The sequence below is a fragment of the Microtus oregoni genome, unplaced genomic scaffold (assembly GCF_018167655.1).
Source record: "Microtus oregoni isolate MIOR12 unplaced genomic scaffold, Mior012 000060F_008, whole genome shotgun sequence".
In the NCBI taxonomy this organism is placed as follows: Eukaryota; Metazoa; Chordata; class Mammalia; order Rodentia; family Cricetidae; genus Microtus; species Microtus oregoni.
The window spans coordinates 270,049-297,243 of NW_024543843.1; the positions used below are offsets into that span (position 1 = coordinate 270,049).

General features: G+C 42.4%; 1 protein-coding gene across 2 annotated transcripts in view; it reads right to left on the minus strand.

The window, feature by feature from the left end:
* Positions 1-6,842, minus strand: part of LOC121439152 (zinc finger protein 385B) — a 165,420-nt gene extending 158,578 nt beyond the window's left edge. For both annotated transcript variants that reach the window (XM_041639655.1, XM_041639654.1), the window contains exon 1: positions 6,806-6,842. In XM_041639655.1, coding sequence (XP_041495589.1) covers positions 6,806-6,818 — 13 coding nt within the window. In that variant the 5' untranslated portion in view covers positions 6,819-6,842. The remainder of the gene's footprint in view (positions 1-6,805) is intronic.
* Positions 6,843-27,195: the final 20,353 nt, after the last annotated feature.

Here is a 27,195-nt window from a genome sequence, read left to right on the forward strand (position 1 = left end):
ATGTCTTTTAAACAGTAGCATCTAGAATCCAGACAGTTTCTGAGGAGGCCTGGTAGGAAATGACTAGGTAATGGTAGGCACCTCTGACTTCCTACCTTCTATTCTGAAGTGATGTGAGGTATGATCTTGTTTCTGGATTTCATAATGCTCACACGGTCATGGAGGGTGTGGTTGTTTGAAAGAAAATTGCTCCCAGAGGGAGTGGCACTATTAGAAGGTATGGCTTTGTTGGAAGAAGTGTGTCACTGTGGAGGCAAGCTTTGAGGTCTCATATATGCTCAAGCTACACCCAGTGTCTCAGTTCACTTCCTGTTGCCTGCAGATGAAGACATAAGGACTCTCAGATCCTGTTCCAGCACCATGTCTGTCTACATGTCACCACGCCACACCATGACAATAATGGACGGAACCTCTGAAAATTTAAGCCACCCCAATTAAATGTTTTCCTTATAAGAGTTGCCATGGTCATGGTGTCTCTTCAGAGCAACAGAAATCCTAACTAAGACAGAGGGGCTCTCTGTAAGGCAAGTATTAATGCTCCGGTCCAAGGGTATCATGCTCTTTAGACTGATGCCCAGTACACTTGTGTAAGCAGCGCAACTCCTTGATGCTATTGACATAGTAGTGAACAGGGTCTCTAGTACATATCATCAGGCCCATCCACAGATTTAGTAGTTTGAACTCCATGTCCTTGGAGCTTTCTGGATACCATGTCCTCACAGTCCTTGGTCTAACTCCCAGTAATAAACCACTATCTTGTAGCAATTCATATCAGTTCAGCTTTGAAGATGCCATCAACACAGGACTTCCTCTTTTGGGGAACTCACAGTGCCATATGGCAAATACCTTGAAAGGGAAGTCTCATACTGACTCTTTAAGACGTGTTGAGATAGCTCTGTCTCTAGGAAGCTTCTTTAATTTATGCAGTCAGAAATAATCTCAATTTCGTATGACTCTCATTGGGTGAAATGACAACTAATTAGGGTGGAAAGACCTGCACAGTGAACAAATGCTTGCTGGTTAACTTTTAGAGTGCTTCTCACTCCAAACCTGAGTATTTTTAGTGTATAAAATGAGTCAGACTCGAGCTTATCCCCCTTTGACAAGTCAGAATCAGTTTAAAATTGATACAAAGGGTTCCTCTAGAACTTGTAGCAATGCCAGTGTATGGAGTGTAAATGTTCACACCTCAGGCAAAGTCAAGCCATCATCAACATGACAGTGTAAAGTTGGGAGAAAATATTTCTCTCAACCCACAAGAGCTGGCTCTGCCACAGCTCCCAGGTTCCCTTTCTCCTTACTTTCCTTCTAGTGAAGAGTATTGTTATCTTTGTCAAGGGGACATGTAAGATAAAGACTAGGGACTCTCATGGGATTTTGTTTCCCAGTGTACCTTATGGGGTTGTGTTTTGTGGTCATACTATCACCTTCAGTTCAGATCCTGGATATCACCTTCTAGAACAGTGGTTCTCAACCTTCCGAATGTTACGACACTTTAATACAGTTCCTCATGTTGTGGTGATGCCCAACCATAAAATTATTTCATTGCTACTTCCTAACTATAATTTTGCTGCTATCATAAATAGTAATGTAAACATCTATGTAACCCCGTGAAAGGGCTGTTCAAACCCCAAAGGGGTTCTAACTCAAAGGTTGAGAACCACTGTTCTAGAACAATGTGCAGTTTCAAAATCACTTTGGAAACAACACAAGGGACTGTTTGTTTGGGACACTGATGGCAATGTTTGGAATGTCCACTCCATGATAAACAATGCATTGGTTTGGTGACAGGAAGTAAGCTCAGTGCCCATGAATGTTATAAAAAACTATACAATTACACAATCGTGTGCCACGTGATTATGGGCCTCCTGAGAATGTGTCCTTAGACAATGCTATTGTGGGTGAACATTGCATGTGAACAAAACCAAAGCGGCTTGGGTAAAAAGCTCAACTTAGCCTTTGACTAACAAGAGCTAAGGTAAAAAGATCTATGAGACTGCTGCTGACAAAATATGACATATTACTTTATAGTATGCGAAGTTGGTTTCATAACTAGAACACCCTATGAATAACAAAGGTACAGAAGAGGAAATTATAATTATAAAGCATATCTCATACTTAATTGCAGATGCTATACTCAATATAATTGGTACACAGAAGTGTTCCCTACACCAGCATCCCCACAGACAAATGAGGAATGCATTCCTGCCGTGGTTATCTTCTAAGATTATTGCCATTTATATGGCTGAGGGCCATAATGTTGACATATGGCACGTGGCTACGTATGAGACAGACCGAAGCCACCGATTTCCCAGGATCTTTAGATCTTCCGTGGTGTCATAAGCAGAAACTTTCTAGCTGTAAGCAGTAGCTCATCATTCAAACCACCATTTCTTTACCAGAAGCCTGTTTGCCTTCTTCTCTTACAACGCAAAATATGCTGAACTAAAGAAAAATCAGCCCAGTTCTGAGCATGTATGCAAATTACCAAGGACTCAAGGGCTCACGGTTAGGAATGAATCAGATCCAGACATGGAACCATTAATAAAAATGTCATGTAACATCTCAGTCCCAGAACTAGTTCAGGGTCATCTCTATCAGGCCATCAGTGCCCTGGCATCTCTCAGCCTGCTCTGGGCTGCTGTGATGAACAACAAGCCCCTGGAGTTATTTGGATATATTCTTACTGGTACCACAGACAAAATTCAGCTTTGTGCAGCACACACTTGTCTGTGGCATTTAATGACACTGGAAAATCCCTCTGAAAAGCCGCCTGGAATAGCTCAGAGAGGTACCACAGTTAAAAATAAACCTTATTTTCTAAGTTTAGGCTTGGGTGGCTTGGGAAGGCATCCTCTCAGGAAGGGCTCGAGAAATTATTTTGGTACTAACTCTGTATTTTTGAAGCTAGGGAGAGTTATTTTGGTTCCCATTCTGTCCATGCAGGGTGGCGTTATTTTAAGCTGCATGTGTAAGATTAAGGGGTTTTAATCGCAACTAGTTGGATAATCTCTCCTTGCCCCTACTTGTTCAACTGCCACACCAGAGTGTGCTCTGGCGAGATTCCCTGTAACTGGAATTGTCAGGGAGCGAGAGACAGAGAGGGCTGGCCTGCACTCAGGAGGGGCCGCAGCTGTGGAAAACACAGGAGTGGCTGGCAGAGCGCCTGGCGCAGAGAGACAAGCCCACCCAGCTGGTGCCCGGGAGAGCCAATCTGTGCTAGATGGCCACGGTCATGACTTTTGGGGGAGCGGGTGGAGGGCATTTCATTTATTTTCAATCATAATTTATTTTCAATTATTCTATACAAAACAGAGCACCAGCAAAAGAATATATTTGACGTCAGATCTTAAAATGCTGGTAGCTCAGCATGAAGAATGATGACATTCCCATGAATTACTTGTGTTCCATCCTGGTTAGCACTGCAGTATTTAAACTGGATTAGACAGTTAAGAAGGCTTGGATTGTCTTTTCCTAAGGATTTAGCTTAAAAAAAATCACCCTCAGATTCACAAACATATGAAATATTAAAAGGAAATTTTAGTAGATATTGCCTGCATGTTATAGGATACCTGAAATCTAAGGAGTAAGGTCTCTGACAAATTCTGGACCTTGTAAGGCATGATGGGAGACAAAGTCCATTTCCTACTCTAAGGGATCAAATAGCTTGGCTCACCTTCTCAGCATTTCTTGAACCTAAGGCAAGACTTAGCTTAACCTATGCTACATCACCAACTTGTTTTTCCTTCCAACCCACCTTTTCTTTCCTTCCCGCTAAGACAGGGTCTCTTTCTGGGTAGTTCAGGCTGAACTTGAACCCACTCTATCTACCAGGCTAGTGCCTAACTCCCACCCTCTGTCTCTGATACTAAAAGTGGACACTGCAGGCATGGGGGACCATGCTCACGCATACCTTCAACATTGAATGAGTACTGTAGAGAGACAAGGACAGGGAACCAGTCTCCACAGGCCAGAAGCAGAAGAGCTGCAGGAAGGGGGTCTGTAGTCTTAGAGAACTACACACAGGGATCACTGGGATCAACAGTCCTGCGTTTAGCAGACAGGGTCGTGGTGAGACTTTCTGCTGTATTTCTTGCTTCCTGGTTCCTTTTGCTTTGTCTAGTGTCTGACCTGGATTCCACAGGCTCTCCATGATTCTGTAGGCTCCCTGATCATATGCACATACCTTCATATGACTACCACAAACAGCGTCTTGGCTCACAATTAAACTCTAATTATTAGACACATAAATTACAATCATTTAACTTATTTCAAAAAGAGGTTTTAGGCCCTACTTAAGACACCATTAGACAAACATCTTAAATTTCCTTTTAAATTGTGCTGATACCTACAACTGTACTTCAGAAATATAATGGCAGCCTAATAATTAATTATTTCTACACTTTCGTAAATGTTATGCCTCTGGGTGGCCAGAGCATCACCGAGGACATTTCTTCTTATTCCCTCTTCCTTACTCTCTCTATCTCTCCTGAGGTGAGGGTTTTAATATGCAGGCTAGGCCGGCCTTGACCTCACCAAGACAAGTCTGCCTCCATCCCCTGAATATTAACCCTATCTCACTTGTAAAGCCTTCCTTTCTTTCCGATGAGCGAGAGGTTGAAACTGGCATGGTCACCGCAGCATAGCTGTCTTCATTCCATCTCTTCAGAGACCCCGTCATCCTTGCACAACTCAAGTCTAGCCTGAGGCCCAAACCCCAAACTTTCCTTTTCTTTGAGACAGTCTCACAGTGTCACTCTGCTTGGCCTGCGAATCCATGGAGGTCAGACTGCCTTTCTCACTGAACTTCAGAGAACTGCCTGCCTCAGCTTCCCTGAATTAACAGTGTGTGCTACCCTACTTGGCCAACCGCTTCACTTATCACCAGCGTTTTATCCCTGGCTTCTCAGACCTCAAGCTGATGTTTGGAATCTCTTCTGTCACATCTACTTTGTGGTCCCTATTGGGATGTCGTCTGCTATGGAAAGGCAAGTTGGGGAAGCGATGCTGTCATCTCTGTATACAGAAGACACTTGATGACCACCTGACCGTCCTCATTCTGTCTGCTGCTTCAGACACTAGACTCTCTGTCTGTCCAGTTCAGTCCCAATTTGCTTGTGGATTTTGGATTAAAACCAAGAGGACTTTCAGACATAAGAAATTAGAAAAACAAGAATCATGTTAGTTTTCTTTTTTTTTTCCTTTCAGATTTCCAGTATATGAGTAGAACCTGGTGACTGGCATCATTAGGAAAAGAACAAAGCAAAGCAAACATAGGTAAAAAGCGTTTCTCTAGGTTTGAAACTAGTCTGGAAAAGTGTTGTGTTCTATTTTAGCACAGCACTGCAGACTGGGCTGTAACTGTGGGGAGGTTCAGTGGCTTCTCTGCCCTACCAGAGAAGCCTGGTCAGGGCTGGTTTCTACCAAACAGCAATGACCAGACACCCTAATCATCCTAATCACAACTTTCTCTAAAGCAACAGAATTTGCTATGAGGCACCAGCACTGAGTGCCTGTCTCCGAGGCCCCTGTATTGACTTCAGTTAAAAACTTGGTTGAGACAGCAGGCACTTCAGGAGGATGGCTTGAGAATTTCTTTTCCAAGTTCTACCTGCTGTCTTCGGAGTGGCAAAGTGTTATCTGATTGGATCGTTACTTTCTGTCTTTTGGCACACTCGTTTCATTGCATTTTAACATAAAGCCTCTGTTGTTTATCCAGACATACAGAACTAAAATCCCACTGCTGGTTTCTTCCGAGCGCTGCTGCGTTATGGCCCAGCTCAGATGTTCCCGGTCTCACGTGAAGTTGCATGTGAGAAACACATTCTTGTTGTGTGTACAGGGAACACTTCATTTTTCCCGAGGCTGGCTCTTTCTATGTGATTGGGGGAATTGTGAACCTGACAATTTTCTTTTTACTTGCCTACTGGAAAGTTCAGGGGCCAGAATGAGCGAGCCCCAAAGAGAGAACCACAGAGGAATTTATCCTTTGATCATTTATGGTATTCCTCCCCCTGGGCTTCCTTATTTCATGATGTACATGTTTATGTACATATGCAAATGCTTTTGTTCCCATATATTATGATCATTTATTTTACATATAATTCAGCATTAGTTTTCCTACTTACTCATGATACACCATGCTGCAAAACCTTTGTGCATGGCAAAATATGGACAAGTATAAGCAGATGGATAATAACTGGTAAAGAGCACGGGGAGGGCGGCAGAATTTAGCCATCATCACTTATAACAATAATTACCTAGCACAGAGTAGCTGTGTGAGGCATAAGGAAGCTGAGAAACGAGAGCCCAGTGGCAAAGCCTCTGCCCTCTACACTGCTGAAACCTAAGTTCAGATAATAGGGCCAATGACATAGCACATGATAAATACACAATTGCATATGTATAAGATAGTTGCTTGGGCAGATGGATGGAACATGTAATGTTACCCTTCCTGCTTCATGAAGAATAAAATTAAAACAGACAATGCATTGCCCCAACAAAGACCTATCTGGTATAAGGATCTCTCTTGTCCCACTGAGGCTTAACCAGACTCCCCACTCCACGACACTCTCAATCAGGGATGATTTTGTTAAGAACACACACACATTTCCAGAAGCTTGACTAGTGTGAATACAGTTTTATTATACTTACATGGATGACAGAAAGGATAGCTATTTTACTTCAATAACTTTTCTGCACATTTAAAAGCATCACCTTTCTAATCACATTTTACTATAACTCAGAAATAAATTTTACTTTACAGTTCAGAATATATACATATCATAGATGCATGCACACATACCTGAAATTAACATTTTCTTCAACAAAAATGATTCACTCCTTTCTCGAGAGTGACACTAAAAATCTTCTATTTTGTTCCATGACATTTTCTTCTTTTAGATGTGTGTGTGTGTGTGTGTGTGTGTGTGTGTGTGTGTGTGTATCTGCAGGCCAGAAGAGGGCACCAGATCTCATTACAGATGGTTGTGAGACAATATGTGATTGCTGGGAATTGAACTCAGGACCTCTGGAAGAGCAGCCAGTGCTCTTAACCTCTCTCCAGCTCTTCATGACATTTCTTAAAATATACTTTTTATGACCTACTAAATTTATTCGATATAAATACGAGCATTTTAAGTAAACGGGAAGCTGGAATTTCCCCAAGAGGCAACTATTTTAATTGTCTAAAGGAAAATTCTTCTTCACAGAGCAAAGGTGACTGAGCCGGATGACACCACACTCAGCTTGGGGAGGTTGGTACAGCATGTGGCTTCTGATCTTCCAGTATTTGCTCAACAATCCAAAATATTTGGATTATGATTCATGAAACTCTCCCACAGAGCGGAAGACACATCCCGAGTTGTATTCTCAGTAGGAACATATTGACCTACATACGTAAATCAAATTCCCAAGGCCTTTAGCACTAGAGTCTTCAGAGTCTAAAAAGTGGCTTGATTTATAAGTCAGCTTCATTTTAACTTCAGTTACAATAAAATGGAAAAATATCTGTATCATATGACTTAGTGATTCTAAAAGCTGCCTTATTACTATATAGTCAGTGATGACCTTAATCTTAGATTTCCATACAGGAAAAAAAATGTTACCCAAGAAACCAAGAGGAGAGAACTTCTTTTATTAGCTGAGACCATGCCAACTGCTTAGCTTAAAGAAAAATATAATGCTGCTACTATTAATAAATCTGTTTAAGTATAATCAATGAATGGAAACATTCCCAATTTGCCAACATCTCCCTTAGGGTTAGTCATGCCAGAAATATCTTGGCTGGCCTTCCACATTCTCTAGGAGAAGAATAAGAAAGTTACAATTCTGAGACAACACTTAATTCTTACTATGTCTTTGCAAAGCCAAAGCCCATTGGACAGACAGCTCCACCTTGCAGAAACAAAGACTCTATTCTAGCAGTAATTGTATCACATTAACTTGCCAGCCTACCAATTAATATCCAGCCAAATTAAAGCTTAGTGTGTCCCTGGCAGGTTTGTGACACTGTGTCTCAAACCCGCAATTTGAACTAATTATAGAAACCTGGGCAGGAAGACTTTTGAGAAGATGATCAGCTTCATCCTTCTCCTTAACTGTTGAACCACCTTCCTCTCAGAGTGTCTACTTCATCTTGAAGAGAAGAGACAATCTCCCCAAGGATATTGTGAAATTGGAATATGTTAAGGTCTGTTACGTGTTCCTTCCTTTTCCCAGTGCTGGCTGGAATAGGCAGGCGGTCTATTGTTAAGCTGTGCCCAGCCTTACATTACATTCAGCTGTTGGAGAGGCTCAACGCTCTTAACGTATACTCATCTCTCCAACTCTACATTCACTATCACTCCATTAAGAACTTGAAATTGGCCAAATCATGGACTTTACCATATCTGCTAAATTAGAGGAAATTTCAGCTACTCCCCTGCACCGTGTGTGTGTGTGTGTGTGTGTGTGTGTGTGTGTGTGTGTGTGTTTTGCTGACCTTAGGACCCACGCATTCCAGGAAAACGCTCCAGGGCTGTATTCCCAGCCCTGCAGTGATTACTTTTTTTATTCCCTCAAATTCTTTCCTATATCTTTTGGCCATAACCTCAGCAGTTTATGAGAGCTTGCGTACTTTTTATTGTATTCCATGCTCTTAAATATTTCCTGACCCAGCCCTAGGACAACATTTTTCTGAGGAGCAAGGCAGGAAGGGTCTCCATTCATCCTGAAGCTGATTCTGCCCCGCTCACCACAGACTCTGAGCACTCACTACAACTGAAGCAGAAGGAACTGGCTACCAGCATTCGGAATTCTATTTATTACAGCAAAATTTGCCAACTTATTATATCTCACATGAAATGTATGAAATAAATATATTCTGCTCACATATAACCTAACCCGCATTGGTAATCTTACACCATACATGGGCCTATTATGAGTACACACTGTATGGGTACACAATGGAGTAAGTCCAGGTTTTGAGAGAGTTAAATTCTAGGCAGTTTAGGGGGAGGGTATCTTTTAGACAATGACTATGAAATTAGAAATAGAAAATTAAGCAAGAAAGAGAGTATCTATGTTGATTGAAAAACCACAGCAAATTATAAATGCAAAATGTCTGGAAAAATATCACAAAAAGTGAATTATATATAACACACTCTTACTAATCTACTACCCAACTCCTATGTTTGGTTGCTTACCCTTTGATCTTCTTTTCTGATAATGACTAAATGATGTCACGGAGAAAACGGAATCCATACGCTCACTGTAGTAGCTAACTAGCCTAGCCTTCTCTCTGGTTCTTGGTGGTCAGAATGCATAGTAACGTGTGACCGTGTGCACAAGCTCGTTCATATTGGCAGGGCTGCCAGGACCTGTGCATTACCTATGGATGTTATTCTAGAAAATCGCACAAAATTTTGTTCTTATTTTGCACAACTCCCATCCAAAAATGAGAGAGAGAGAGAGAGAGAGAGAGAGCAAGAGAGAGAGAGAGAGAGAGAGAGAGAGAGAGAGAGAGCGCAAGAGAGAGAGAGAGGGATGGGGAGTAAGGGGGAGAGAGCGATAGAGGGAGAAGCAGGGAGGGAGAGAGAGAGAATGTGAGATGGATTTGTAACTGTGTGCACCCGTAATGTCCATTCTGCCTGCAGAGAACTCGCAGTTTTGACGAGAGATCAGCTAAATCACCCAGTTGCACGTTTGCGAGCTCGGTGACTTGGGCTTTCTGCGCATTGCTCTGGCTGTGTGCATTTCATCCATCATTTCTCCTCTACTGACCACTTGCAGGCTGGCACGGCATGAATAATGGAGCATGGCCACTGTCCCTGCTGGGCGCAACAGCTAAGCCTATGGTGGCCTTAGAAGTCCTTCACCCCTGTGAAGGCTGGCGATAGCCTAACTGTGTTAGCTGCACAGAGGAGCAGCTGCATACGTGTGTGTGTCTCACCAACTCTTCAAGCCATGGTCTCCTGCACGTAAAGCTACCCCTGATGCCAGCAGTCTCTGCTTATTCCTCCCCCCCTTTTTGAGACAGGGTTTCTCTGTAGCTTTGGAGCCTGTCCTGGAACTTGCTCTTCAGACCAGGATGGCCACAAACTTACAGAGATCTGCTTGCCTCAGCCTCCTGAGTGCTGGGATTAAAGACATGTGCCATCCCGCTTATTGCCTATTCTTTACTGAATAATTTTGCACTACCTTGAAAGTATCTGACTGTAATAAACAACAATAGTATCATCTATAATTTTCTTTTAAAGCATTGGTAAAGTCAATTAGAGGAAAATGTTGGTTTTAACCAGTTTGGGTTATGATATGTTATTGTGGTTAATATATACAAATGTATGGCCCTGTGGCCACACTTCCCCAACACAAGCGAAAGCCTGGAGCTTTAGTCTCTGTAGTTTTCACAGCAATTCTTGAAAGAATGGTTAACTTGCTACAAATTATAGATTTACAGATATTATGTCTCAGTTATTTTAAAAGGACAAGGCCATTTCCAAAGCCAGAAGCTCTAGCGAAGTCATAATTGTTCTTCATATGTCAAAAGAACAAAGAGAAGAGAGAAGAAATAAAGAGAGAAGACAGAAAGGAGAGAGAGTTTAAAACCTACTAGCAATTCTGAGGATCCAGAATATAGTTCCAGATTTACTCAACACACAGATCACAGGGAAGAGTCTTCTGGTACATGCTACCTAGCCGTCAGACACCAAGTTAAGTGCTCTGTGGCACCTCAAGATGGCGGTGGTACTGAGCTTCCAGATGCAGAGAGACAGGGTAACAACAAACCTAGTACAACCAGTAGGTGTGGGTGGGATGAGAACCAGATTTGGCCTCCTATTCTAGAGGTGGTTTGCCAATCACCGCTGCTGTATATTGCCTTTCAGTGTTAGTAAGCCTAAAAGTGTTCTCTTTTCTTGAAGTTGGGGGAATTAATAAATATGAAATTATCTGCCAGCTCTAGGAGAAAAATAGATGCTTGCCCTTTCCAAAGAGACCTTGCATATGGTAACAGCACAAGGTTTTCCTGGGTTTTTCTACTAGGCAGACATGTAAAAATTTTCTTTCTTTATATTTAAAAGCAAAATTACTTTATACATTCAAAATAGATTAAATCACCAAAAAAGAAAGAGAGAAAGAAAAAAGGAAAGAAAGAGGAAATGGAAAGTGATTTTTAAAATAGATTACATTTAAAACTCGATGAGAATAAAGTTTTAATTCTTCAAGATTAATATATTCTGGAGTTTTTCCATGTAATGTTGTGTTTCAGTTAATAATACTGTCCTGGGCACTTAAGCTTCATTAAGAGGCTAGATATCATGTTAAATGTCACAGTAAATTAAAATTAAAGCCATAACAGCAAACTGTAAACCTGTAACAAACTGGGAACTGATGAAATAATTTACATATATTTGCTCTAAAAGTATTCTAACTCTAGATAGATATGCATTCTAAGGCCAAAAAGAAATTGAGGGAATTTTGAGCTGACAGTATATTGTTGATAGTGGTCTTGGTGTAACAGATATCAGATAAGTCTGAGTTCATTGCAGGACTATACACATAAGCAGACTTGTTGATATTGTAATGTACCAAGATTCTCACTTGGTGGAAGGGAACTACAGCTACAAACATGGAGTGGCAGAAGGAGAAGAACCCACCAAGTGAAGGACCTTAGAGACTCATTGCTTCTGGTTCCATCCTGTGGATACTAGACACGTATGTACACAGCAGATAAGGGAGGGGTGTGTGTGTGTGCGCGCGTACTCACGCACGTGTGCATGTGAGCAGGTGTGCATGCTGCTACCTACTGAATAAGCTAGAAGCAGAAGGAGTCCAGTAGCAATGAGATCTGAGTTTCTGAAGATCATTCCCCATTAACGGAAACCAGGCCCCTTGGTAGAGAAAAGCAAGAGTCAGGGCGGAAGTGTCTGGATGCTTGTCTAGATGCATCACAGAGGACATGCTCAAACTGAGAGCTCATGCCAGTGGCAACTAAGCTAACTTCAGAGGACTCCTGTTGATAGGGAAATCTGGTACTGTTCCAGAATCAAAATGAAGAATGACAGGAATATATTATAATAATATTGAACTGAAAGAAGAGTCAAAAGGTAGAATGTATTAGGCATGAAGGAGTCACAGAGATCTCTTGCAGACACACATAAACACACATGATTTCATACGTATGTATGTAAATACATATGTGTATGTTAAAGAATTATATACCAAATATACTGCACAGTATAAATATGCATGATTTGTATATGTATGTGTGCTGCATGCATGTGAGCGTGACATGTAACCAAGCGGAATGTTGTTTTCTTTTACTGCTTCATCCCCTTGAGTGGGGGCCTCTCCCTAACAATTTTCTAAAATTGTCTGTTTCAGACAGGGTGGTTGACCAGTAAGCTCTTGGGATCTACTTGTCTCCATCCTCTGATGTTCTCGTGGTAGGCATCGTGCAGAGCCATGCCTGGCTTTTTCCCCTTGTTGTCAGGAATCAGAACATTAGCAGCTTGTGAAAACATTAAAATGCCGCGCCTCTTCCCTGAGCCTCCACTCTACCAGGCTTTCAAGACCAACGAGGGAAAGTCTGCCTGAGTGCCCCTCCCAGGAAGAATGCACTGTGTTTCTTGGCCTCCCAGAAGAGATACACTGACAGCTAAGAGCGTGGCTGAAAACTGCCGAGTGTTTCAGGCTTGGTTCCCATCCAGTTCTTCTCCAGTTCTGGGGACCGCTGATGAAGTCAAATGCCATTGTCAGATAACCCTCAGTCAGACTCAAGAGGCACCCACGCATCTCACTGTTACGTACCCATGCCCTCCACGAGACCAGGGCCTGATCCTGACTGAGGGCTGCCTAGTTGGCAATACCTGAAGGGCATCTTAGTAATGGTTATCTAAGGAGTAATAGTTCGGAGGTTCTCCACTGCACTGCACAGACACCCAAACAATATCAGCCTAGCACTGTGTGTGGTGTCCATAGTGCCTTCCTTTCCTAACTTCATGGCCCCAGTTCAAGCTTTTCCTCATTCTGTGAGCTTTTCCTTGGAAGCCCTGTCTCAAACCAACTAGCTTAATCTCTAAATCTTATAGGGACAGAAGTCACAGTCAGGTATCCCCTGGAATCTCCATAAGCTCATCACCTGTATTCTGCATCACACACCACTTCACCCCACATTCTTTCCCAAATATCACACCTTTATTAGTTCTTATACACAGTGTTTTAGGCCAATCTGTTCCCATTTTTTTGAAGTGGACTGAAAACTGCCCTTTTTTTCCCTAGTAGACAGGACAAAATACTGATGATGACAGGCACTCGGAAAGCTAGCAAGTTTAAGGATGCTCTGGTGTCTAACCTGATCTTTCCTTTCCACCACTTCAGGTTGGTCCCCCAAGTCTGCCCAGCGGTTTCCGAGCTCTAAGCTAACAGGTGATCAAAGATGACCATCTCCTGCCCTTGCGGTTATTGTGCTGCAGCGAGGTTTCCTCCCACTGTAGCAACGGCAAGGACCAAAAAGAACAAAGGAAACAAAGGCCCCCAGAACAATCAAAGCCAGAATGTAGCTAAGATAGCCCAGGCACAGAGAAACTTGCAAGGGTTCCTGTAAGGCTCCTAAGTTAAGGGTTAGCTAGTCTGCTAAAGTAACAATACTCACAGACGCAAGGAGAGACTCAGCAAAGAGAAGGGGGCTGGTTGGTCTAGGATGCACAATAATTAGGATTTAATCATTATTTCAAAACTTTATTTTCCATTAACACATTATTATAAACAATCAGGGGATGCAGTGTGCCTTTCCTTTCATGAACATGGTAAGCAATGACCAGACCAAGGTAGGTGGCATATCCATCACCCAATTATTTAGGAAGTGACGTTATTTTATTCCCCCTCTATAGCTATCTGAGCTAAAACAGTGGCAGATAATGCTTCTGGTAATGCTAGTCTTTCCTTCATTACCCTAAACCAGCCCTTTCTAAGATTAACAGGTAGAGCCGAGCACAATACAGCATAATAGCGGGGTGGGGATGTCAAGGCAGAATAGGCTGAGACCAAAGTCTAACCGAGCGGCCTGCCCAGCATGAAGAATCAGAGCTTTGGCAGGGGGATGAAGGGCAGATCCTGAATGGGTAAGAGGAATCTGCACGGGTGCATGGCATTCACTTCACAGCGGGGCAGTGGAGTATAGGTGGCTCATAAGGAAGTCTTCCACACATGGTGGCAAGTAGTCTGTACTTTAAGAGAAAACGGCATACGCAGCTTAGTAAAATCAGATCAAATCAAAACTTAGGTACGTAGACTCAATGATACCTTCACATCCTCGAAGTCTTTGCCTTCCCTTATCCTGATGTCACTTTGCTCGGCTATGCGAAAAGGATGTTCACTATTAGACAACCAGTGGTCAGCTAGCATTGAGCCTGGCATGCGGTCACAGGCTGAAAGGCAAATGCAGGAGCCAGAGGTTCATGTGCATGCTCCCAGATAGACAGGGTTGTTACAGCTGGACGTGGTTTAACCTGCTGTGGCCTGAAAGCTTGGGGCTCCCGATGACAATGAAGAGGTGGAGGGACCTTTGAGAGGCAAGGCTTTCTGGACGGTGGCTAGTCAGGGAGCCACCTGTTAAAGGGATTAATGCTGGTCTCAGGGAGAGAGAGTCTCAATGACAGTGGGATGCTGTGAAGTGAAGCCATCTCTCTTGTTGGTTCCTTCTGCACGGGTCTCTTTCTGTTTCTCCCTCCTGTCCTGCTACAACACAGTTGGTGGCTAGGGCGCTTACTTAAAGGCTGAACTACGAGGCCTTCCCAGTCTTAGACTTTCAGCCTCCAAAGCTTCTGTGCTAAGCATACATATGTCCTGTATTCTGATTCTGCAACAGCAACACAAAGCAGACTAACACAGGAGGAGAGGGGTATGCTTGAAGTGTGAGCAAGGGAATTCTGGTCACATCAGCTCTGCTCTAACAGGACTCCATACTTGGGACACTGGGTGACGGAGAACGGATCCTTGATGAATAAATAGGCTTTACCATTCAAAGGAAATCCCAGAATTGATGTAGATGAGAGTAGGCAACATCCATGATTAGAGATAAGGCACATCTGAGGACGAACGAAAACCCCGGGTAAACAGATACTGCTAAATGCCATAGGGATAATATGGTAGATGTCACATGTGAGCAAACATATGTAGAATTTTATCCTGGAAGAGGAATCCTGTCATTTTGAAAGTGGCGCACTACCTTTTCCAGACATCTGTTTGTATCTGTAGCTTACAGTAATTCCGCATCAGGTGGATATGTCGCTGCCCGTGTTAGGAGCAAAGCACACTGGTAAGCCAGAGGGATGAGAAAGCCAGACAGAAACCTCTGTGGCTTCGACACGGTGCTATGACTGGTTTATAAATCCATGTGTCACAGCACTAGAGTTGGAAGGACGGGTAACCAGGCCTTCCCCTGTCTCACTGGAGAGCTAGGAGACGAGGCCTCTGGACAACCGACATAATAATGGCATGGCCTGACACTATTTAAGTATTGATTAAGAAAATGCATAAGTGTTATTGTCAGCATCAACAACGGCAAACAGAATGAAAAAGTGCTGTTTCCCTTAGCAACTGACATAACTCAAGGACGAAAAGATACACGTTAATAACTGTGCAATGTAGGAGGAAACCCCACAACTGTCTAAACAATTCTGTCTTTAATGTCTTCAGAGTGCACATTTTCTACCACAATTCCTGACCATTCAAGGGAAGAATCTAGCAAACCATCCAATTATGGGGTTTGCCTTCAAAATAATCAAACCAAAATAAAATAATCTTACTTTTTCATGGTAAGTAAATTACATTTCATTTTGAAACAAAATGCTCAATAATATATCGGGGCGAAGGACCTCTAAAATACAAACCAGTGCAGGTCAGTGGTTGGTTTAAAAATGTTAAAAGGAAGACTGAGTATCTAAAATGTCTGGAAACACAGGTTCTAACTTTTAGAAAAATAAATCAGGAATGCTGCATTATATTTAGAGGCCATCCACTTAAAAGTGTCTGGAGACTGAATAAAACACATCAAGCAGCTGGGCGGTGGTGGCGCACGCCTTTAATCTCAGCACTCGGGAGGCAGAGGTAGGCGGATCTCTGTGAGTTCGAGACCAGCCTGGTCTACAAGAGCTAGTTCCAGGACAGGCTCCAAAACCACAGAGAAACCCTGTCTCGAAAAACCACAAATAAATAAATAAATAAATAAATTACATACATGATGAGCTCTCAAACTGCCATTTCCCCTGAGCATCCTAATTCAGGTCCTGTGGTCTCTCTCAACCTGTACCTGCAACTTTTCATGTGTGTTTGAAACTGCTGAACTGTATGTGCTAATGGATTCTGTGAGATAATCCTTTATAAGTGAGTACTGCTGGATTCCTAAAAAAGGCACAGAGTGGGGCTTGACTGAGTAGCCCAGAAATCGGGGGCTGTGGTTATCACTACAACATTTCCTCTCTTCTGAAGCAATACCATCCTTTGCCACTCTAGCTACCTTGTCATCAAGGTTATTTGCACATCTTCTTAGCTAGATGAGAAATCCTCTGGATATTAAGATTGCTCATTAATGTCTCAAGTGCTACATAGAGAAACCCGCAATAGAGACTCAGAAATTATCTCTGAATGCGATAGGGAAATGATACTATGAAATGAACTAATTGTTCAGCTTCCAACATCCCACCAGAATTGAGCACAGTATCAGAAAATGTCCTCTGATCCCTCTGGACCACTCTCTCAAATGTATGAGAAAATCAAGGATGTTTAAGAGAGTCTTTAAACTCTAAGAAGTTATATTTCTTGGAGAAAAGGAGTTATAAAGTGTTTAAGAACAGGAGCCTCTTCTGTTTGCTAACCTGGAGAGTCTCAGGGCCCATCTAACAGTGCCTGGTTTATAATAGGCACCCAATAAAATTTTGGTGAGAAAACTAGTAAAGCAGGGTCTTCTCCTACCCAAATCCACAGTAAGCTTGAAACCGTTTTATTCAGAATCCATGATTATAATTGCTATAGATAAGCTCACAGATGGCTGTACTTCATTGCAGTTGATGCCAAAGAACTCTGAAGACTATACAAAAACAGACACCACCACCCTCCCAAAGAACAAACAAAGAACACCTCCCAGAAAACAAACAAGCAAAAACATGTCAAAATGTAGCAGCACAACTGGGACCACATCTTTCAGGATCTGATAGATTTGTCTCACTATCCCTGTGCACTGTTGTTTTAATCACCATTAAAAATTGTATTAAGCAGTCAGGAAGTGGTGGCTCGTGCCTTTAATTCCAGGATCAACAAGGCAAAGTCAGGTTGATTTCCGTGAGTTCAAGGCCAGCCTGGTCTACAGAGCAAGTTCTGGGACAGCCAAGGCTACACTGAGAAATCTTGTCTCAGAAAAAAAAATGCATAAAGGATCCTTAGTTGAAAGAAAACATCTAAAAAGTCTGAACTCTGTCTCTAGAATATGGAGAGCCAAAGGTCAGCAGAAAGTCACTGCCGTCAAATTAAATGTGACTGAGAGAAGATGCTCTCATATGAGTTCAGGAAATTAAGTGTGCTGATGGGTGGCTGTCCCCACACCCTTTCTCCAGCCTTACCACCCCCTGTCAGTGATATGAACGAGAGATCCCTTCCTCTCCTGCATTTCAACACTTGTGGCTTCAGGTTGTGGTTTTTTGTTTTTTTTTGTTTTTGTTTTTGTTTTGATTTTTCGAGACAGGGTTTCTCCATAGCTTTTGGTTCCTGTCCTGGAACTAGCTCTGTAGACCAGGCTGGCCTCGAACTCACAGAGATCCACCTGCCTCTGCCTCCCGAGTGCTGGGATTAAAGGTGTGCGCCACCATCGCCCGGCTTCAGGTTGTGTTCTAACGAACAACACTATCACCCAATAGGAAGATGAAGAGAGAAACTTGGGGGGCTTCTCACAGCTTCTCTCCTTGTCGCTCCCTAAGGTGCTATGTTTCTAGAAAATCATCTCCTGTTGAGCAGCCCCCGTTCTGGCCTCCAGTTTTGGCTCTTTGTTAACAGGCACAGCAATTATACCCTCTCTCTTCTCTTCCAGGAACGGGGTGGGGAGAAGGCACCTCTATATCTGTGGCTCATCTTTTTGAAATACATCACCCACATCTCTGTACGGAGAGCCATTAAATTGTGTTTGAAAATCTGAACTGATTATGTTTTGAATGTTTGGTCAGATGCGTGTCTAATACATCATCGAACAGACTTAGGCTCTGCTGCTGTGGATGAGATTTAGAACTGACACAGCGGGAACAAATCAATTATCAAACCATCTCTATTTCCCCCAGTGTCTTACAGCATCCTAAATGACCCAAGAGAGCCACAAAGAAAGAGAAACCGAAGCTAATACGTGACCAGCCAGGGCAATTGTTACCCCGCTAGTGAACAAATTCAGACTAGCCTGGGCCTTCCCGCATTATCTAAGGCCACTCTATTCTTCCTGAAAGAATGAGGAGTAATTGGCAATGCTTCTCCAAAGCATTTTTGAAATATTTCCACAGAAAATTGGAAAAGGTTTAAGAATGAGCAGAATTAAAACCAGTTTTTCAGCTGAAGAGGTCATAGGTTCAGCTGTACTAATTTGTGAGTAAATTACAGAGGAAGATCTTGGATTGCCAATAGAAGCGTAGACATAACCGTGGGCCAGGGCACTGGGAATCACATGACCATGCACAGAGGGATCAGAGTCTGTCACTAGTTCAGGGTCCCCAGGCACCCAGCTTGAAACAAAAGGCAGCAGGATAAACGATGGAAAGAAAATTGCGTTCTGATTCCAGCTTTCCTGGGTGAGACATCTTGATTAAGTCACTTTACCTATCTAAGTGCCCAGAGGACACACAGTATTAACGCTTCTCCATGCCATGTTTCCAAGTTCCAATATGTGCGAATTATTCTGCTTTCAGTTATCCAGACTTGGGGAAATTACTTCATTCGTCGGTGGTCAAAGGAGATCCATTTCAAATCTACACATTTGTTCTAAAGCTCTTTGTCTTCCACCACTTTTAAGTCTCTCAGATTCTCTCCCAGGAGCAGCAGTGGGTAGACTTGAGAGTATTACGCATGCATTAGAGAACACCTATTGTGTTCCTGAACTTTCCAGTTGTCATTTAGTAGGTATGGTTTCTTTACCCAACTTTTCAGTCTAATGGCATCCTACAGTCAAAAATGTCCCCCGAATACTGTTAGAGTAGAACCTTTAAAGAATATGGAGACAGACTCTGGGTTGATATATTTTATAATAAATGGAGCCCCTGGTTTCTGCTATGATTTTGAAATTCAGGATTGTGTCTACCCAGGCAAATGGTGATCTTTCAGCTCCCTGGAAAGCTAAGACGTCTTATGTATCGTCTCACGGGTGCTATTTTACACTCTACTACTTTGTGGGCTGTTTCTGCTGGATAGATGTGTTGGCTGCACACAACAGTCTCTTAATTTTGATTCCCAAATGGCTGTTTTCTCCCACTGAGGCAAAATTTACTAAGCCACACTGTGCTATAGAAAACATTTCTCCATGGCTGTTTATCATTAAACAACTTCTCTTATAGGAAAGTCAAAACATGGTTGAAGAGATAAATTACCAACAAATTAGATTACCATTAGGCGTGGGAGAATACATCAGCCCTTCCAGAGGGGTTATTCTATCTGCCACATCACAATGCTTATAATTAATTCACCTTCCTTTCCTGTTGGATATTCATCAGTGGAAGTGATAGCATTAATTTCACCAAGCGAAAGAAAGCAAACTAACCAGGAAACAATATTGGCAGGCGGACATCACAAGAACAGAATAAACATCAGGAAAAACAGGAAGGAGGGACAGAAAGAGGCAAAGAGTGTTTGCGGACCCTCATTTTGAGGAAACGGAGTCTTCCACAGGGTAGCATCAAATCGAAAATTCACCCTGCCTCATGAGAATTCCCATGGTTTAAAGACACACTATTTTTTTTCAATTAACTTTATAATCCTGGGATTTAATGCCATCTCTGCAGAGTGACGTAATGCTAATTTTAAGCCACACCCACAAAGGATTTGACCAGGAAGCAGTACCTATTTTCGTGGCACAAGAGGAAAGAAGGCTATGTTACAGGGAAGCATGGCATAGTGCAAAGAAAAGATCTCAATGAACTATAAGGACCAGAACCAGGACCACAAGACATTTCACAGAGATCATATCCTATCTAGAGATGTCAGAAGTTTAATTATGTTTGCTTCTGCTTTTGGTTGATGCCAATAGGAATGTGTTACTGGCTTTGCAGAATATCAGAAATATATCTTTTATTTAGGTAGTTTAACACTTCAGAGAAATCTCTGCCCTTTATGGATATTAATACTTTTAATTTCCAGATCGAATTTTCATTTGCATGGAACTTTTAAAGCCTGTAACTGATAGGAAACAACCCTCCTGTTACTAACCGGCTTACAATGGCTCAGCTTACTGTCAGTCCTTAGTTAACAGACATGGCTGCTTTTCAATAGAGTTTCTAAGTAGATTCCAGGCACAGCACTGACCGCATTTAGAAAACATGGGAAAATTCATCTCCACAGGCTTACAGATTCCTCCCTTTCTTACTTCACCCACAGTGACATTTTCCTGCTTGTAGTTTTGTTGTTTTACAACCCTACCAAGGAGCCTTCTTAGAAAGACCTTTTTCCTTAAGCATCTCCCGTGAAACTGTCATATTACAGACATGGCACATGCCTGTTCACACGCACATCTGTAGGCTGGATATGCAAGCTTTACACATAAGAAAAACAAGACTTTCCTGCCCCCAGAGTGACGTTTTGCTTGGTGGGGGTAATGTGAATGTTCCCCACCAAAAAATACCTTATTTTTCCTTCAAAATCTCACAACCCACCTACTGGCTATAACTAGTAACTGTGGAATTAGGGATTAGGGGTTTCAGGTTTTAGTTTAAAGTAAATATGTCTAAATGCAGATATGGAAAATCTCGCTTAATCACTATAATCATGAGATCTTAGCATGAATACATGACTAAGGGAAACCATATCGATAAGGGATAGGAGAATGTGAGGACATTCCATATGGAGCAGCACACGGGAAGAAGGGAGCCACGGATGCCAACATGCCTCCGTCACAGCTGAGCTTCAGTCTGGTCCTGTTAAACACATGGACACAAGTCAGCCCTGTCAGAGAGGATGCCAGCCTAGCTTCCACCCGCTAAGAACAAGAAAACTTAGTCATAAGCCATCTTCGTGACCAAGGCCTATTGATTGTTGTGTAAATATTAGGTTTCCTGTCTATGAAGATATTTACTGTTTGGTTCCTTTCAGGCCTGTTTGCTATTTCCAACTGCTCCGTGGCCAAGAATAAGTAGGTTTATGTAATGTTCCAGAGACTGCACCACACCATGGCTTGTTCTAACCAAGGTATGAAAAGGAGACAGAAATGAATTCACAAACGCTTCTTTCACACTCGGCACAAAATAAAACCTTTTACTCCCAGAGGTCAGTATGCTCAACCATTGAAGAAACTACAGCTCACAACTATAATTCAGAGTTAACTCTGCTCGACTCAAATTCCACACAGGAAAGTTATTCATTCCTCTTACTGGGAAACTGACACAGATAATTTCGTAAAACTCGTAATGCATCAGCAATCTGAAAAAGTGTGGTAAGAGCCCAGACAGGGGTTGTTAACTTCCTAAGGCATTAATTGGTGGTCGCTGACTCACATGGTAAAGTATTCCATGTGTTACACCATAAACACACCGGTGTAATCCTTACAGCAAATGTCAATGTCTGTCCCTTCATCTCTGGAAGAGTTGCATGAAGGGAGGCCATTCCCTTGATGTTGAGGAGAGAGGACCCAGAATCCTGTCACCTCACGTTCCCTCTCTACTACCTCTGCCACCTTGTGGGAGTGTCAGCCCAAGTTTGCAGGCTTCTCTAGGTCAAACAAATGGAGAAAACCTGGGACGAATAGACAGGCCATGGAGACGAGGGGAAAATACCTTGAGATTTTTCATGTGAGCAGTCACTTCAGAGAGCATCTGACCTGAAGGGCCCCTTTAACAAATGTCTTTGAGGTGGGTATCTCCCACAACTTTCTGACTTTGACCTGAAACAAGTGTGCGTTGGGCTTTGTGATACGGTAAAGAAAATGGTGGCACTTTAGATAAGTATAACCACTGTCCCAGAAGCTCAGGTTTAAAGTTTCTAATGTCCTTTACACATGTCCACACCGCCTGCAACACGGCAGGAAAACGGAGAGGGGGCAGAGTGAAAGTGTAGGGAAAACATCATTTTATAAAGGCAATAACCCAGGGGTGAGGAGCAGGGTACAGGACCAGGATTAAACCGCATCTCTACATCCTAAGGCAGTCATTATCTTACGCGTTATCTTCACTTCCCTGTGCTCTCCTAGGTGGGTTAGGCTTAGAATTACAATAAAAGATTGAGGCCCCCATATTTAAACATCTTGACGAGATGTCAGATAACAAACTGCGAGCGTTGTTAACCGCATCCCAAACGTATCGTCAGCCATCTCTGAGAGAGTCGTTCCCAGGAGCTCCGATACCAAGACTGGACTTGCTCCAATGGGTCAGGTCCTGTGTGTGACCATCAAACGTGAAACTACACCGTCTAACAACTACAGATGTCTTCACTGTTTCCCCAGAATTCCAGGTGTGTGTGGAGCCTTTATTAACCGATATAATCTGCTAGGAAAATGTTGATTTTCCAAATAAATAATCTAAGACATAAAATTCAGCCACTGTTTTACAGTATTAACTTGACAGTAATGGAAGCAGCTACCCATGAAGCATTTTAAAATGTTTATGAAGCATCCAGCGTGGTTGTAATTTAATTACGCCCTTCTCTACCATGAGAAAACCACCTATATCTGATGTTCATAGGAAAGGCTCATTAGATTTCTACAATGGCTGATGCATGTTGGTATTAAATTTTAAAACATTTTTAGCTTACATACTATGTAATTTTGAATATCACTAAACATGTGTAACATGGTGACGATTACCTTTCAGTGTTCCACTATTTGAAATGAATTTCAAAGCTGACAATTTAAGATTCCACTTACTTTAAATATTAATGAGATAGGCATGCAAACTCACGCCTTTCCAAAGATATACCAGAGCTTGCTAAGAAAATAAATGAGCCCACTATATTTTCTAAAATATGAGACATTTTCCAATTTATACCTTGAGGTTACTGCTGTCTCTAAGAACTATCAACAAAATTCCAAGATATTATATTTTCTTTAATGGAAATTAAAAAAAAAAAAAACAGGTCGAACACTAACCAGGGCTAGAGATGCACGTTTCTAAGGTGGTTCTCCATCGTTGAATCTCATCACCTACAATCTGGCAGGATAAACAGTACTAATTATAGCACGTCTCGCACTGCTTGAGACCTTAGCAGCCTGAATAAAAGCAGAAGCAAGTACACCGACAGAGATGTCTCCCATCGCTTCCGAACAGAGCCCGTCGGCCATCTGGGAGCCCTGCTACTTGCTACTTACCTAGAAGCATGTTCCTTAAGGACAGGCAGTTCAGCCAGGTTCTAACTTCTGTCTAGAAAGCCCACAGGAGCTGAAGAGTATGGAGCTGCCCCAGTGTGCACAGTCAAGCCTTCACAAGCTCTGCCTTGTACCCACAGCCTGTCGGAGCTCTGGCCCGACTCTACTCACTCCCTAGGTACCCGGCTTCAAGCTGAGAGACAATACAGGGACTGTCGGGACGGCACCTCCTCAGGCTTCGGAGCCAACAAAAATTATGGAAAAGTAGGTTACTTCTCTGGAGTTTGAGGCATGTATTCTGAAGCAATCATGATTTCTCTTTAAAATTCCACGTAATGTTTTATACTCAGGTCACAAACTAAAAAATTTAAATCTCTGCAAATAAGCTTAAGACATGTTTAGAGATGTAACTGCTTCAAAAAGCATCCCCTTTTCTACGCAATACTATTTTATATAATTTAAAATACATTTTACTATATGGTATAAAGAAATTTGGTCACAAAAGAAACCACGTACTTTAACAAAAGACTGAATATTAATTGATTTCATCCACCAAGGATCAGAAAATAGAAAGAATATTTGTTACATGTTGTTACGAGCTTGGATTGCCAAAGACATTTCAGTTTCACAATAGATTATTTCTTTGACTTCAGTGTGAAGCTAATTATTTCTGAAATAGATTTCTCCTAACAGAACAACTCCTACAATTTAAAATAAAAACATTTCAGTGATTTTTTTTAAAAGAATCCCCTCCATTTCTATTTTCTGCTAGATTTGTATTAAAATTTACGGAGAAGCATGTCTAGGCCCAAAGAAGGGAGAAGGAAGACAAAGCAGGACGGCCCTCAAGAGGTCAATGAGATGGGTAATTTTTGAGACTATATGTATATTTTTATATTTTAATCATAATGAATAAAATGGCCTATCTACCTATTTCATATTTATTGGCTGCTTTTAATGATCTGTTCTAATATGGCTTTTGTCGTTATAATAGACACCATGACCAAAAGCAACACAGGGAGGACAGAGTTTATTCTGTGTACACTTCTACATCCCAGTTCATCATCCCCTCAGCCAGAGCAGTTAAGACAGGGACTGATGTAGGGCACTGACTTAAGGCAGGAACCTGGAGGTAAGAACCCAAGCAGGGGGCCATGGAGAAGTGCTGCTTCCTGAGGCTTGCACATTCTTCTCTCTCTCTCTCCTCTCTCTCTCTCTCCGTCTCTCCTCCTCCTCCTCCTCCTCCTCCTCCTCTTCTTCTTCTTCTTCTTCTCCTTCTCCTTCTCCTTCTCCTACTCCTTCCCCTTCCCCTTCTCCTTCTCCTTCTCCTCCTTCTTTTCTTTTTTGAAGGGCTTCTTTGTAGCTTTGGAGCCTGCTGTGGAACTTGCTCTGTAGACCAGGGTGGCCTCCAACTCACAGAGATCCACTTGTCTCTGCTCCCTGAGTGCTGAGATTAAAGGTGTGCATCACCACTGCCCGGCTCAGTTTGCTTTCTTACACATCCCAGGACTATCTGTTCAGGGATGGCACCGGCCACTGTGAGCTGGGTCTCCCATATCAACCCTTAGCCAAGAAATCGCCACACAGAATGCTCACAAGCCAATCTGATGGAGCCAGTATTGTCTGCCTGGGTGCCTCTAGTTGATATGAAATCGACAAAACCCAAACAGTACATTATCCCATTCTTCTCCAGCAGAAACCACCATTTGCTTATTAGAATGGCAGACAACAGCAGCTAAGTGCTGCCTTCCCGCAGCCCCCATGATGAAGCCTGCAAATATCTTTTCGCTGTTTCTATAGCCTCTTTGTTTCTAAATGCCAGGAAAAATTCAGTTATTTCTCTAATATTGCTCGGCAGAACATTTGCTTCCATTTGGTATATTTAATCTTTAGCTATTTTTTATTTTGATAAAAACAAGGTTAAAAGTTAAAACTGAAAATTGAGGTAAAGTCTAGAAAAAAGACTCTTCAGACTGGAGAGGGAGGGGGAGAGGAGTGGGGGGGGGGAAGGAGTGGGAGGAGGGGGAGGGAAATGGGAGGCTGGGAGGAGGTGGAAATTTTTTTTTCAATTAAAAAAAATCTGATGAACATAAAAAAAGACTCTAAAAGGGAAAGGAACTTAGCTTTTAAAGAAGGATGACGTCATGGAGAGTGGATAATTTGGAGCAAGGAGACAGAGATAGGTAAAGCTGACAAGACTTGGTGGTGTGCTGCTATAAAAATGGAAGCTGTGTGACAGATGAGTATTTGAACATGACTCATATAGTGATACATAGTTGTAGAATGGTTAAACCAGACGCCAACTAGAACTTGACAGGTATGTATGTGTTCATAGGAACAAAAATCTCTGTGGAGACATCAGGGCAGGGGAGGCCTCTCTTCTTGCCTATGACTACCCGTTCATTTCAACCTTGTACTTCTTCCGTAAGTGAAGGGGAATATCATGGGAGGCTTTTGGAAAATCATTTCAGGGCTGTATCCCAGGTTTGCTTCTGATTCAGTCTATCTGTGGTGGGGCTTGAGAATCTGCAAGCAGAGAAAGTTTCCAGGTGTGACTGTTAATTTTGGGTGCCAGCTGGGCGAGGTCTTAGTACAATAACAAAGCCCTACTTCTGGGAGTGCATTTGAGCGTGTTTCAGAGGGGAGTTTATGTGAATTGGTGGAGTGAGCGGGTAAGATCCGCCCGCCGTGTGGGTAGGACTCACTCCGATGGTGGAGACTTGGATCAAAAGAAAAGGCAGAGGAATATGAATTGCCTTTCTCTCTTGGAGCGGGAACCTCTTCTTCTTCTGCCTTTAGACAAAAGAACTCCAGGTTTTCAGGCCTCTAGACTCTGGGACTTGCACTCCAGTTTCTTGGAACTTGGACTTGGAGGATGAACCACATCAGTGTCTCTGGTTCTGAGGTCTTTTACTACAGATGGAGCCAAGCTGTTGGCTCCTCTAACTCTCCAGCTTGCAGTGGGCTTGTAAGGGGACTTGCCAGTTTCCTCATCACAGAGACCAGTGTTCTGTCTTGTCTGTCTGGAGAATCTGACTATAGGTGATGTTGGTACCATTTGTCCTAGAACTTTGAGGACCACGGCTTTGGTTATTTAGGCGACGCTAATATTGAGATAGGGAGTTTGCATCATGAATTAGTGTTACGTAGATTCCCAGATCCTTCCCCACCTTTTATGCAATTCTCATCAGAACTGATGCATAATCAATCTAATCTTAGAATAATTTTTCATGGGACAACACACATCACCTTCACATGAGTGATATTTTGGGTCATATAATGCGTTGAGTTTAAATGCCATTTTAAAGTCTTTTTTAAAATTATAAAACAAAGAAAGCTGTAGTATGGCTTGATTTTAAAAATAAAAGGTATTACCTAGGAATAGCTGACATATGAACAGGTGCGGGTTTGTGCTTGTTACTAGGAAAGCAGATGTTCCTTCAAAGAGGAATGACAGTCATTGCAGATTGCCTTGCAAAAATAACCATCAATTGTATTAAAGCAGAGAAGAGAGATGACCACAGCGAAAGCAGCTGAGGTACAGACAAGTTTTGCTCATTACAGGCTCAGCAAGGCAACGACAGGCAGAAGCGACTGCCAATTCCTTTAGCAAATCTCAACTGTGAGCTGCTGATACGATTCCAAGATCCAAGGAATATTGTTTAAGATCTCGTGGTATGGTC